This window comes from Halichoerus grypus, chromosome 5, assembly GCF_964656455.1.
Source record: "Halichoerus grypus chromosome 5, mHalGry1.hap1.1, whole genome shotgun sequence".
In the NCBI taxonomy this organism is placed as follows: Eukaryota; Metazoa; Chordata; class Mammalia; order Carnivora; family Phocidae; genus Halichoerus; species Halichoerus grypus.
The window spans coordinates 78,345,083-78,359,915 of record NC_135716.1 but is presented as its reverse complement, the minus strand read 5'-3'; the positions used below and the strand labels follow the sequence as shown (position 1 = coordinate 78,359,915).

The 14,833-nt window shown below is 36.2% G+C and overlaps 1 protein-coding gene across 4 annotated transcripts in view; it reads left to right on the top strand.

Annotated features, from left to right (window-relative positions):
- The window catches only part of SNTG1 (syntrophin gamma 1), a 922,421-nt gene that overhangs the window by 686,642 nt on the left and 220,946 nt on the right, over positions 1-14,833 (top strand). For all 4 annotated transcript variants that reach the window (XM_078072397.1, XM_078072398.1, XM_078072399.1 and 1 more), the window contains one exon: positions 14,461-14,563. In XM_078072397.1, the coding sequence (XP_077928523.1) occupies positions 14,461-14,563 (103 nt within the window). The remainder of the gene's footprint in view (positions 1-14,460; positions 14,564-14,833) is intronic.

The following is a 14,833-nucleotide window of genomic DNA, read 5'->3' as shown; positions in this document are numbered from 1 at the left end:
GCAATATTCAAGCTAATTATTCTTTGTGCTTTTGTCCAGCACAAGAATGAAATTATAAATTGGAAAACTGTTCTCCCCTATTTGTTGGTCTTAACAAATATATAAACCTTTGAAGTTTCCTTTTGAGATCTTCCAAAAGAGTGTCAAGGGTTAAATTCACAGTGGCCCTATACAGGAGTTACTTACAGAAATTGCAACCAAAGCAAGCAAAGAAGCAGACAAACAAAATTAAAAAAAAAAAAAAAAAACCCAAAACCCCAGTTGTCCTCATATGTATTTGAAAGAAGCGACTAATTCAACTGAATTTAAAGAACAGGAAAGGCAAGATGGCGGAGGAGTAGGAGACCTAAATTTCGTCTGGTCCCAGGAATTCAGCTGGATAAGGATCAAACCATTCTGAACACCTACAAACTCAACAAGAGATCAAAGAAAAGAATAGCAGCTTTCTCTGAACAGAAAAGCAACCACTTTCTGGAAGGTAGGATGTGCAGAGAAGTGAATCTGAGGCGATATTTGGGAAGGTAGATGGCAGAGAGGGGGCCTCCATCAGCTGCTACTGGCAAGTGATAGAGCAGCAGAGCACAAAATCGGAACTTTTATAAGTCGGCTCTGCTGAGGGATGTCACTCCAGTGGCTAAGCAGGGGGTGGAACCCTCGTGGGACACTGTGGTCTCAGGACCCTCGGGGTCACAGAAAGACCGGGGGTGCCTGAGTGCGGCAGGGCTCCCGGGTATCAGAGCAGGGAAGCTGGCTGCAGAGACGGAGCCGAGTAGTGGGCTCTCAGCTTGGGGTTGCCATAAACTGTGATCCATGGCACAGTCGGGCCACTGCTCTTCCAGCAGGGACCAAACAAGGGGCAGATTCAGGGAGACTCTCCTTCTCCCCTGGGAGGAGTGGCATGGGGGCACACCACAGGGATCTGCTGGGTTTGGAGACTCCAAACAGTGTCGGGTGCCAGAGATAGAAATGCTCGGTCACAGGCCGGGTGAGCACGGAGTGCGGCTGGAGACTGGGGAGATGGGAGTGATTGACTGCTTTTCTCCGGGGGCGCCCTGAGGAGTGGGGCCCCGAGTTCTCAACTCCTCAGGGGCAGAGATTGGGAGGCCACCGATTCACTCTCATGCTCCAAAGCTGTACGGAAAGCTTACAGGGAACAAAAGCTACCGAGAGGAAACTCGAGCAGATTACTTAGCCCGGCACCAGCAAGGGCAGGGCAATTCTGATTCCAGCAAAGACATTTGAGAACTGCAGCAACAGGGCACTCTACCAGAAGATCAGCAAGAACCGCCAGCCAAGACCAAGTTTACCGATCAATGAAAATGGCAGAACTCCAGTGCTAGAGGAATACTGCACATAAAATTCATGGGTTTTATCCCATGATTCTTTAGGCTTTCAAAGTTAATTTTTTAATTTTCTTTTTTTCTTTTTCTATTTTTTAAATTTTTTTCCCCTTTTCAACGAACATCTTATCAATCCCTTTTTTAAAAATCCTTTTTATTTTTCATTTTTAGTGTCATATTCTATCCCTTCATAGTAGTTAACCTTATTTTTGGATTATATATATAAGTTGTTCTCTCTTCAAAATTTTGGGATACAATTTCTTCTAACAGACCAAAATATACCCTAAATCTCTAGTGTATGGCTTTGTTCTAGTCTCCTGCCTGATCATATTCTCTCCCCCCTTTTTTTAAAATTTATCTTCTTTCTTTTTTCAACCAACCTCTTATCTTATCAATTCCTTTTAAAAAATCTTTTATAATTTTCATCTTTACATTCATATTCCATCCCTTCATCGTATTTACCCTTATTTTTGTACATATATAAGCTCTTCGTTCTTTAAAATTTTGGGAGGCAGTTTCTTCTAACAGACCAAAATATGCCCAAAATCTAGTGTGTGGCACTGATCTATTCACCAGCCTAATCATATTTGATCATATTCTTTTCTTTTTCTTTTTTCTTTCTTTCCCTTTCTTTTCCCCCAGTTTCAGATCTCTTCTGATTGGCTCAGCATATATTTTTCTGGGGTCATTGTTAGCCTGTTAGCATTTTGTTCTCTCATTCATCTATTCTCCTCTGGACAAAATGACAAGATGGAAAAAATTACCTCAAAAAAAAAAAAAAAAAAAGAACAAGAGGCAGTACCGACTGCCAGGCACCTAATCAATATGGACATTAGTAAGATGTCAGATCTAGAGTTTAGAATGATGATTATAAATACTAGCTGGGTTTGAAAAAAGCATGGAAAATACTAGAGAAACCCTTTCTGGAGAAATAAAAGAACTAAAATCTAACCAAGTTGAAATCAAAAAGGCTATTAATGAGGTGCAATAAAAAATGGAGGCTCTAACTGCTAGAATAAAAGAGGCAGAACAGAGAATTAGTGATATAGAAGACCAAATGATGGAAAATAAAGAAGCTGAGAAAAAGAGAGATAAACAACTACTGAATTACGAGGGCAGAATTCGAGAGATAAGTGATACCATAAGATGAAACAATATTAGAATAATTGGGACCCCAGAAGAAGAAGAAAGAGAGAGGGGCAGAAGGTATATTGGAGGATATTATAGCAGAGAACTTCCCTAATTTGTGGAAGGAAACAGGCATCAAAATCCAGGAGGTACAGAGAATCACGCTCAAAATCAATAAAAATAGGTCAACACCCCGACATCTAATAGTAAAACTTACGAGTCTCAGAGACAAAGAGAAAATCCTGAAAGCAGTTCAGGGCAAGAGATCTGTAACCTACAATGGTAAAAACATTAGACTGACAACAGACCTATCCATAGAGACCTGGCAGGCCAGAAAGGACTGGCATGATATATTCAGAGCACTAAATGAGAAAAATATGCAGCCAAGAATACTATATGCAGCTAGGCTGTCATTGAAAATAGAAGGAGAGATAAAAAGCTTCCAGGACAAACAAAAGCTAAAGGAATTTGCAAACACCAAACCAGCCCTACAAGAAATATTGAAAGGGATCCTCTAAGCAAAGAGAGAGCCTAAAAGTAACATAGATCAGAAAGGAACACAGACAATATACAGTAACAGTCACCTTACAGGCAATACCCTAGCACTAAATTCATATCTTTCAATAGTTACCCTGAATGTATATGGGCTAAATGCCCCAATCAAAAGATGCAGGCTATCAGATTGGATAAAAAAACAAGACCCATCGATATGCTGTCTGCAAGAGACTCATTTTAGAACCAAAAACACCTCCAGATTGAAAGTGAGGGGGTGGAAAACAATTTACCATGCTAATGGACACCAAAAGAAAGCTGGGGTGGCAATCCTTATATCAGACAAATTAGATTTTAAACCGAAGACTGTAATAAGTGATGAGAAAGGACAGTATATCCTACTTAAAGGATCTATCCAACAAGAGGACCTAACAATTGTAAATATTTATGCCCCTAACATGGGAGCAGCCAATTATATAAGGCAATTAATAACAAAAGCAAAGAAACACATTGACAACAATACAATAATAGTGGGGGACTTTAACACCTCCCTCACTGAAATGGACAGATCGTCTAAGCAAAAGATCAACAAGGAAATAAAGACTTGAAATGACACACTGGACCTAATGGACTTCATGGATATATTCAGAACATACCATTCCAAAGCGACAGAATACACATTCTTCTCTAGTGCTCATGGAACATTCTCCAGAATAGATCACATCCTAGGTCACAAATCAGGTGTCAAATGGTACCAAAAGATTGGGATCATTCCCTGCCTATTTTCAGACCACAATGTTTTGAAAGTAGAACTCAATCACAAAAGGAAAGTTGGAAAGAACTCAAATACATGGAGGCTAAAGAGCATCCTACTAAAGAATGCATGGGCCAACCAGGAAATTAAAGAAGAATTAAAAATTTTATGGAAACAAATGAAAATGAAAACACAACTGTTCAAAATCTTTGTGATACAGCGAAGGCAGTCCTAAGAGCAAAGTATATAGCAACACAAGCCTTTCTCAAGAAGCAATAAAGGTCTCAAATACATAACCTAACCCTACACCTAAAGGAGCTGGAGAACGAACAGCAAATAAAGTCTAAACCCAGCAAGAGAAGAGAAATAATAAAGATCAGAGCAGAAATCAATGAAATAGAACCAAAAGAAAAGTAGAACAGATCAATGAAACTAGGAGCTAGTTCTTTGAAAGAATTAGTAATATTAATAAACCCCTGTCCAGACTTATCAAAAAGAAAAGAGAAATGACCCAAATAAAAAAAATCATGAATGAAAGAGGAGAGATCACAACCAACACCAAAGAAATACAAACAATGATAAGAACATATTATGAGCAACTCTATGGCAGCAAATTAGATAATCTGGAAAAAATGGATGCATTCTTAGAGATGTATCAACTACCAAAACTGAACAAGGAAGAAATAGAATACCTGAACAGATGTATAACCACTAAGGAAATTGAAGTAGTAATCAAAAATCTCCCAACAAACAAAAGCCCAGGGCCAGATGGCTTCCCAGGGGAATTCTACCAAACATTTAAAGAAGAATTAATACCTATTCTTCTGAAACTGTTCCAAAAAAATAGAAATGGAAGGAAAGCTTCCAAACTATTCAACATAGTACTAAAAGTCCTAGCCACAGCAATCAGACAACAAAAAGAAATAAAAGACATCCGAATTGGCGAAGAAGAAGTCAAACTCTTACTCTTTGCTGATATGAAAATTTTTGTGGAAAACCCAAAAGTCTCCACCCCAAAACTTCTAGAACTCATACAGGAGATCAGTAAAGTGGCAGGATATAAAATCAATACAAAATTTCAGTGGCATTCCTATACACCAACAAGACTGAAGAAAGAGAAATTAAGAAGCTGATCCCGTTTACAATTGCACCCCAAACCATAAGATACCTAAGAATAAATCTAACCAAAGAGGCAAAGAATCTGTACTCAGAAAACTATAAAATACTCATGAAAAAAATTGAGGAAGAAACAAAGATATGGAAAAATGTTCCCTGCTCATGGATTGGGAGAACAAATACTGTGAAGATGTCCATGCTACCTAGAGCAATCTACACATTCAGTGCAATCCCCATCAAAATACCATCCACTTTTTTCAAAGAAATGGAACAAATATCCTAAAATTTGTATGGAACCAGAAAAGACCCCGAATAGCCAGAGGAATGTTGAAAAAGAAAAGGAAAGCTGGTGGCATCACAATTCCTGACTTCAAGTTCTATTACAAAGCTGTCATCATCAAGACAGTATGGTACTGGCACAAAAACAGACACATAGATCAGTGGAACAGAATAGAGAGCCCAGAAATGGACCCTCAACTCTATGGTCAGCTAATCTTCGACAAAGCAGGAAAGAATGTCCAATGGAAAAAAGACAGTCTCTTCAACAAACGGTGTTGGGAAAATTGGACAGCCACATGCAGAAGAATGAAACTGGACCATTTCCTTACACACACAAAAATAGACTCAAAATAGTTGAAAGACCTCAATGTGAGACAGGAGTCCATCAACATCCTAAAGGAGAACACAGGCAGCAACCTCTTCGACCTCAGCTGCACCAACTTCTTCCTAGAAACATCACCAAAGTCAAGGGAAGCAAGGGCAAAAAGGAACTACTGCGACTTCATCAAGATAAGAAGCTTTTGCACAGCAAAAGAAACAGTCAACAAAACCAAAAGACAACTGACAGAATGGGAGAAGATATTTGCAAATGACATATCAGATAAAGGGCTAGTATCCAAAATCTATAAAGAACTTATCAAACTCAACACCCAAAGAACAAATAATCCAATCAAGAAATGGGCAGAAGACATGAACAGACATCTTTCCAAAGAAGACATCCAAATAGCCAACAGACACATGAAACAGTGCTCAAGATCCCTGGGCATCAGGGAAATCCAAATCAAAACCTCAATGAGATACCACCTCACACCAGTCAGAATGGCTAAAATTAACAAGTCAGGAAATGACAGATGTTGGCGGGGATGCGGAGAAAGGGGAACCCTCCTGCACTGTTGGTGGGAATGCAAGCTGGTGCAGCTACTCTGGAAAACAGTATGGGGGTTCTTCAAGAAGTTGAAAATAGAGCTACCATACGACCCAGCAATTGCACTATTGGGTATCTACCCCAAAGATACAAATGTAGGGATCTGAAGGGGTACGTGCACCCCGATGTTTATAGCAACAATGCCACAATAGGCAAACTATGGAAAGAGCCAAGCTGTCCTTCGACAAATGAGTGGATAAAGAAGATGTGGTATATATATATAATGGAATATTATGCAGCCATCAAAAGGAATGAAATCTTGCCATTTGCAACTACGTAGATGGAACTGGAGGGTATTATGCTGAGTGAAATAAGTCAATCAGAGAAAGACATGTATCATATGATCTCTCTGATATGAGGAATTCTTAATCTCAGGAAACAAACTGAGTGTTGTTGGAGTGGTAGGGGGTGGGAGGGATGGGGTGGCTGGGTGATAGACATTGGGAGTGTATGTGCTATGGTGAGCACTGAATTGTGTAGGACTGATGAATCACAGACCTGTACCTATGAAACAAATAATACATTATATGTTAAAAAAAGAAGAAGATAGTAGGAAGTGAAAAATGAAGGGGGGGGAATCAGAAGGGGAGTGAAACCATGAGAGACTATGGACTCTGAGAAACAAACTGACGGTTCTAGAGTGGCAGGGGGTGGGGGGATGGGTAGCCTGGTGATGGGTATTAAAGAGGGCATGTATTGAATGGAGCACTGGGTGTTATATGCAAACAATGAATCATGGAACACTATATCAAGAACTAATGCTGTAATGTATGGTGATTAACATAACATAATAAAATAAAATTTAACAAAAATTAAAAAGTAAGTAATGAACAGGAAAAACTGTTGCAAAATTTACAATTATGTACATTGCTATCTATCTATATATAGTTTTACAAGTATAGCTGTCTACTCTAAGTTCTGGGTTTGCAGTTGAGTTTTTATGTTCTTTTCACCCTAGATTTTACATGGAATCCTACATATAATTTCTTACAAGATTATTTTGGTAGTAGTATTTATATTTAACTCTTTAATTCATTAAGACATATTGTTAGTATATTGTTTAAAATCGTGTCCTATCTTATTTTCTTCTGTAAAGATAGCCAGATGTGTTTGTACCATTTATTATAACCAGTCTTTTAAAACTAGATTTAAAAAAGGTCTGTCATATATTAAAAGTTCAAGTGCACAGTATGGGGTAGGTAGGAATGTGTTAATAGGTATGAAAAATGACAGAACAGGGAAATGAGGACAGAGGTATGTGGAGAGCTATAATTTTACATAGGTTGATGAAGATAGGACTCATTAGGATGATTTTTGAGTTAAGAGTAGAGGAGGTAAGGATGTTAGCCATGCAAATATTTAGGGAGAGACTATACTAGGCTCATGAAACAGCCAGGCATATTCAAGAAATATCACGAATATTCTTCCATTCTTATTTTTATTAGAGTTTTTATTAGAAAGTACAGCTCAATTTGACCAAATGTCCTTTCAGATTCTATTGGAGAGGATAAAATTCTCTCTCTCTCTCTCTAATCTATTATCTAATATGTATTAATAGATAGGTTACATATGTTTAACTTGCTGATGAAATTAGTTACATTTATAATAACTTCTTATTTATCCAGGCTTGCTCTTTTGGAATAAGACCTATTTGGTCATAGTACAATTTCATTTGTCACTTGTAGGATTCTATATGTGAATAGTATATTTAAATTATTACAACTATATTTATATTAACAGTGGCCTTTTGTTTCTTTTCTTCATATGTCAGCCTTTATTATTAATTTTCATTTTACTTTGATTTAGTGACATGAATTGAGGGGGTTCAATAATTTCATGCTGGAATAATTTCTTCTTTAAGAATTAGATAAAACTTAGTTTTGAACCCATCTGTTCCTGATGCCTTTTGTGAAGTAAAGCTTTCATGAATTTTAAAATTTAATTAAGCCTGCTTAGTAGAACATAATCTAGGCAATTGGCCATATAACAATAAGAAGACAAAGTAAAATATTGCTTGAATTATTGAGGAAATCATCTTGGAATTAAAATAAATGCTATAATAGCATTTATATAACCATGGGAACTAGCTAACAATGTATTCTGCTTGTTATGTTGAAGTTGGATTCATCTAGCATTTGACTTTTCACCCACTTTTGTTACAAAGAATCTTGTTCTAATGGAGTATTTGAAAGTGATGGAATTATTTTTAGTCATAGCTTTAAATATTCCAGGAAAATTTGCTCAAGTGTTTCAACATTTTTGCATCACTAAAGTAAATTGTTCTTTTGCATATTAAAATTCATTGATATTATTATTGCATCCTGATTATCAGAGCTTAAATTTATTATTCATTCAGACTTCATTCTTGATTGTAATATTTACAAAAATTCAAAAATTACTGTATACTTGAATGTTATTTTAGGTTGAAACTTTAGGAATTCAGAAATATTAAAATTTTAGTAGTTCTTTTTTAAACATATAACCAGATATACATTTGTGCTACGACTTTTCATTTTAAAGCAGCATAAAATTTGGACTAGAAATACCCGTAGAAAGGCTCCTATTGTACTCCTTTACATATGGAGTGTTTTTCATAAATTAAAATGCAGGAAAGATGAAAAAATGAGTGAATGCATCCTCAGGAATGTCGCATCACCTTTCTGGAGCTGCTTTATCCATGACAATTCTGATCTCTATGCCCTAGTCCATCTATTCCTGGATCTTCCAGCACTATTTGGTATCCCCTGGTCATAGTAATACAAGGTGAGAAATGACAGTTTTAGACCATCCCAGATCCCTTTCTTCTTTTGCATTGCTTCTTCCAAATTCTAAATTGTAGTTGATTTCTCACAGTTGGTTCACCTGCTACTTCCAATGATCTTCCTAGATATAGTTCTATACCCTGTTTTCCAGTTGGATAATGTCTGCTGTTCCATTTGATTTACTACCAACCCAATAGCACCAGTTCTTGTGACTACTGTAGACTCCTTCTTTGGTCAAATGTTTCTCTCTTAAAAAAAGCTCTATCTCCTGCCCTGAAAACTGGCAGCCACTGTGACCCCAGGTGTAATCTGTAGGAATGAATGTATTCACCTGCATTCACACTATAGCAAGGGTAGTGTACTCTCTCATCTGCCACTCCACAGATTCCCCTGAAACCTGAATGTGAAAGCAGGTGCACAGGGCCAGAGGACCCATTAACCCCATTTTGGAAAGCTTAAAAGCTTAAAAGTTACAGTTTCCTCTCAATCTTTTATTCTATAATACAAGTAATAAGTCAAGTTTTTCCCCACAACTAATATAAACAAAAAGTGATTACATAATAATATATATAATAAAAAAGTGATTTGTTTATTCCATGTCGACATGTAATTACTATGTTAACATGAGCAGCAAAGCATGTGATTGTATCTAGTGTTAGCCTAGTTGTTTTGTCAGTAAGGCAACCCTTTTTAAAACCATTCCTCAAAGTCACGTTTAATTTCCTTTTCAGCCAGGAGTCAGGGCTTTAAGAAAATGATTTACTGCACTTAACAATATGTCAAGAGAGATGAGTCAAATGTTAATGTGAAATTCTAGGTAACTGTTTTCCATCACTGTCATCAGTGAGCAGCAATGCTTACCTTACTCTCTGGAGATCTAAATCTTATTTGATTGTTCTGACATCATGCTAGGCTAGTGACTATGATCCTAACAAACCTTCTTACTGCTCTTCTTGCCACTGAAGATGTGTGTGTGTGTGTGTGTGTGTGTGTGTGTGTGTATGTGGGTGTGTGTTTCCTGATGTGTGTACTTACAGTACACAATCCCCCAAGGTTGAGGTAGGAGACAGGGATGAATAGGCAGACCACAGAGGATTTTTAGGACAGTTAAAATACTCCATATCATACAATAGTGCTGAATACATATCATTACATATTTCCCCAAATCCAGAGAATTTACAAGACCAAGAGTGAACCCTAAGGTAGACAATGGACCCTGGGTGATAATGATGCAATATCAGTTCATCATTTGTAACAAATGTACCTTCTGATGGAGGATGGATGTTGATGACCAGGAGGCAGTGCACATGGGGAGGCAGGGAGCATATGGGAAATCTCTGTGCTTTCCCCCAAAGTTTTGCTGTGAACCTAAAACTACTCTATAAAAATAAAGTCTTCAAAAAAATAAAAATATAAAACAGTTCCCAGGCACGGACAATCTTTTTTTTTTTTTTTTTTTTAAAGATTTTATTTATTTGACAGAGAGAGACACAGCGAGAGAGGGAACACAAGCAGGGGGAGTGGGAGAGGGAGAAGCAGGCTCCCCGCGGAGCAGGGAGCCCGACGCGGGGCTCGATCCCAGGACCCCGGGATCATGATCCCAGGACCCCGGGATCATGACCTGAGCCGAAGGCAGACGCTTAATGACTGAGCCACCCAGGTGCCCCTAGGAATGGACATTCTTGACTTCATATACCATAGCAGTGGCAGATGGATAAATTCCTCTTTAAAATCTCATATTAAATAGAATATCCTCCAAGGGGAAGGAGAAAAGAGTGAAGAAGACAAAATGATTTTATGAAGTTTCCCTTCTAACAGGTGAGCGGAACTAAAAAACTTCAGTTCATGAACTGAGTTGTTAGGTTTGTCGTGGTTTAATATAATAAACCTATAAATATCTATTTTAATTCTTTCCCCCTATTCCCTCTTATTATTGCCATACTTTACCTATCTCTCACACTTTGCTCACATACACACCCAAGGCAATATGATAGAATAGTCATGATAACCCATGATCAGATCAAAATGTACTTTTGATTTGCATCATAAAATGTGAATGATAATGAAAAAGACAACTGGATTTATTGGTACAGATTTCTGATTTTGCAGGAAGATGACATCCATCATTATTCATGATGTAGAACCTATATTTTTCAACCTGACAGTATCAGGCTGATGAAATATGCATTCAAAGCATAGTAGCAAAGCTGAGAAAAAATTTAAAAACACATTATCTCAAACCTGTTCACTGAAAAAATGAATATTCCTGCATTTATTAAGAAATGTGTATGTGTCAAGGATTTGAACTTGTGATTGGCCAGAAAGATAACCACAATTGACCTTTTATTAAGAACAAAACTAAGTTATCCCCTAGGGTGAGATTTTAAATTATTGTATATTATATAAAAATCTACATATTTTTTCTCAATTATACTTGAATAAAACTTCAAGATTGAAGTACACATGTAAATGAGTTGTCCGTTTCTTATTTCTGAGGCAACCATATTTAACTTATACCTGTTTATTCTCATATTTACCCTTAAGATGCTCATACTGTTCTTTATTATTTAATGATAGAAATTATTTGTTGTACATTTACTATAGAATATAAGTATTGACCTATTGTGTTCCACCATCCCATATATTTCACTGACTAATGAACTCTCAATACAGTTATATAATAATGATTATATCAGTGTTAAATGTCAATGCAAAACATAAGGCAAGTTCATAAATTCATACTAAGCCAAAAATTGAATAAAAGAAAAGACATTGGGAACTTGAAAAGGATTGTCTTGCATTTATAGAAAAGTAGGAGGGAATTGATATCTTTATAGTATTACATTTAGTGATCCATGACAGCATAGTCTGACATTATTTAAAAATTGTTATATTTGTTTGTTGATATTGAATCAAAATCAGTTGACCTTTGTATTGTTAAAAAACAAAATCTAAACAAGTAAATTTGAAAATCTAATTCACTTTGTTAAGCCATTTATGAATCAGGCAGCATCCCATCTAGCAAGTAGAAAGGAGCTCCAAGAGCTCCTGCTTATAAAATGGAAGGATTTTATAGGCAGACAAGGGGAGGGAGAATTAGTAAAAAAAAAAAAAAAAAAAAAAGAAAGAAAGAAAAAAAAGAAAAGAAAAAAAGAGAAAGTATTGTTTGAGGCAGGATCATCTTCCTTTAGGAGGAAGGGCAAGAGGCCTTAGTAGATGGATTACTTCATCTTCCTTTGGGGGTTGGAGAAGGCCCATGTGACAGATTACCTCCATGGTGCTGACCAGAAAACTCCTGTCTATTTAAGACTGTATTTTTGGGAGAGTTTGAAATTGCAATTAGATTAGGTATTAAGCTCTGATTTGGTGATAACCTAACATATATGACTCCATTTTGGGCCTATGGTTTTCTTTCTAACAGTGTATTGCTTTGTATCTATACTATTTCATGCTGAACTCCCTTAGTAACTCAACTGGTAATGTCTCATGTAATAATGTCTATAGATTCTCAAGGATTTCCTATGCTCAAAATTATCTTATCTCTGAATAATGACAGTTTCATTTCTTCTTTCAATTCTTGGGCATTTTATTAGCTCTCTTCTTGCCTTATTGCAATAAGACCTGAAGAAAGATTAAGGAAAATGAGATAGTAGACATTTTTGTCTCATTTCTGATCTCAGAGAGAAATGTCTTAATAAATCACCATTAATGATGATGTTTCTTAAAGATATTTCTATATCCTCTTTCTAATATGAAGATACTCTTTTGTATACTCAGTTTTCTATGAATTTTTATCAAATGTATTTTATTAAATTCGTCTTTGCATCTATTTAAATGACTATATATTTTTTTCATTTTTAAACCTTTTTTTTTCTACCTTTAATGTGATGAAATACATTATTTTTTCCTGCATGTGAGTGGGTGAATTTTATTGTTCTGTGCTCAAGTTTACTGATTCTAACTTCTGTCATCTTCGCTGTATTATTGAGCCAATCCAATATGTTTTTTTTTTTAATTTATGTTAATGCTGTTTTTAGTTCTATTGTTCTATTTGGTTCTTTTTCACAATTTGCATTTCTTTGCTGAGATTTTGTAATTTTTCATTTGATTCAAGAGACTAATTTCTTGCTGACATTTTTATTAAGGTGGCTTTAAAACCTTATCAGATAATACCAGTTTGTAATTCATCTAGTTGGAGTTAGCTATATTTTCTTATTCAAATTGTGATTTTTCTGGTTTTTAGTGAGATGTGTTATTTTATTGTATCTTAGCCACCTTGCTTATTATGTTGAGCCTGTGGTTCTTATGTAAGACTTTTTTTTTTCTTTTTAGCAGGAATTCACTCTATTTACCATACAGGTCCTAGCCTAATTTTGCGGACTGTGGTTCCATCGACAATATACTTTTTAGAGCCTGTTTGGCTTCTTTGGTCTAATTGATTTCCCACCGTTCCTTGCTGATGCTGTTTGAGGAGGTGAAAGGAGATTTCTCAGGCTGGGCCCCCTTGTGCCACTAAGTGGACAAAGGGACTCTTTATCCTCCAGTGGGTAGAAATCCCTCTGTTGGGTGGGAGAATCTAAAACACCCCTCCTCTGTGCTGCTCCATCAATCCTGGGATTCCTAACTAGTTCTTCTTTTCTCTTTCTACCTGTCAGAGTTTGACTTGCATTTCAGTTGTATCTTGCAGGTTTTTGAGTGTTTATAGTCACTGAAGAGGAGCAGGGGAAGATGAAGCCAATCCATCTTCTGCAGCCCCAAAGTCATTCTAAATCCTTTTGATAGCCAATTCTCTAATTACTGGAGGTGGAGCATTTTTTTCTAGATGTTTAGTCACAAGCTGTATCCCCATGTTTAATAACTGTCTCTTCACTAATTATTCGTAATTCTCCTCTTGGCTGATGTGAGATTTCAAAACTATAAATATGCCTATATCTTTTCTACGTATGTTTGTTATGGATAACTCCTCAGCTTCCTGTACTTCTTCTAGTATTTCTTACAATTGTTTTGATACAATTTTTGAAGAAATTGACATTATTTTAACTGGTAGAATTAGACCTATTCTATAATTTGAAAAGTGTTGAGAGTTGATGATAACAGTCTCCACCATTATTCCAAGTTTGCAGGGAAAGGAGAATAAAATATGCAATGATATAATAGGAAAATAATACCTATTTATTTATTTTTTTTTTTTGCAAAAGTGCTTGACTGAATTGGGCCAATTTTGTTTAATGTGAATTAGCTCATTCATCAGCATCTGCAGGGTCATTTATTTTTATATCTCCAAGTAGTGTATAATAGAGGTTCAGTAAATATTATTAAATTTATGACACAGTGGCTTGAGCACTACATCTTTCTGTAGATGTCATAATCTTTCATATTGCCTAATACACACCAAATACTAAGAGACCTCTATAAATATGAATGGAAGATGATGACACTGTGAGTGAACAGGGGACCACCAAATGTTGGGAAGAGGAAGAACATGATGGCTGTATTCCTACAATGTTACATAATTCATTCCCCCTATCTTGAATAAAATGTTTCTGACCACTACGGAAAAAAGAGGGGTGGAAAAGACAACGAATCATTTCAAGGTTTTGCAATCATATAAAATACTTTGTGCCCATAGCAATAAAGTATCATTTTCCTTTGGTTTTATTTTAGGTTCAGGTGCTTCGGAACGCTGGAGAAGAAGTGACCCTAACAGTGTCATTTTTAAAAAGAGCACCTGCTTTCCTCAAACTCCCACTGAATGAAGATTGTGCATGTAAGCATTTATGAAGTATAGGTAAAATGCTCACATCATTATATTTATTTTCTAAACCATTATTTCCTGACAGTAATTGGTAATTTTTTAAAAGTTGGGATTTCTGCTTGAATACAAATATTTTTATATCACAAAGCATTCTATGAATGCTTATGCAAAGGGAGCAGATGTTATTTTTGTTTCAGAATGTATTCACATTTACAGTTATTTGCTAACCTATAATTGGAGACATTTATTGTAAAAATAGTATCATATCAACTGCATACATTT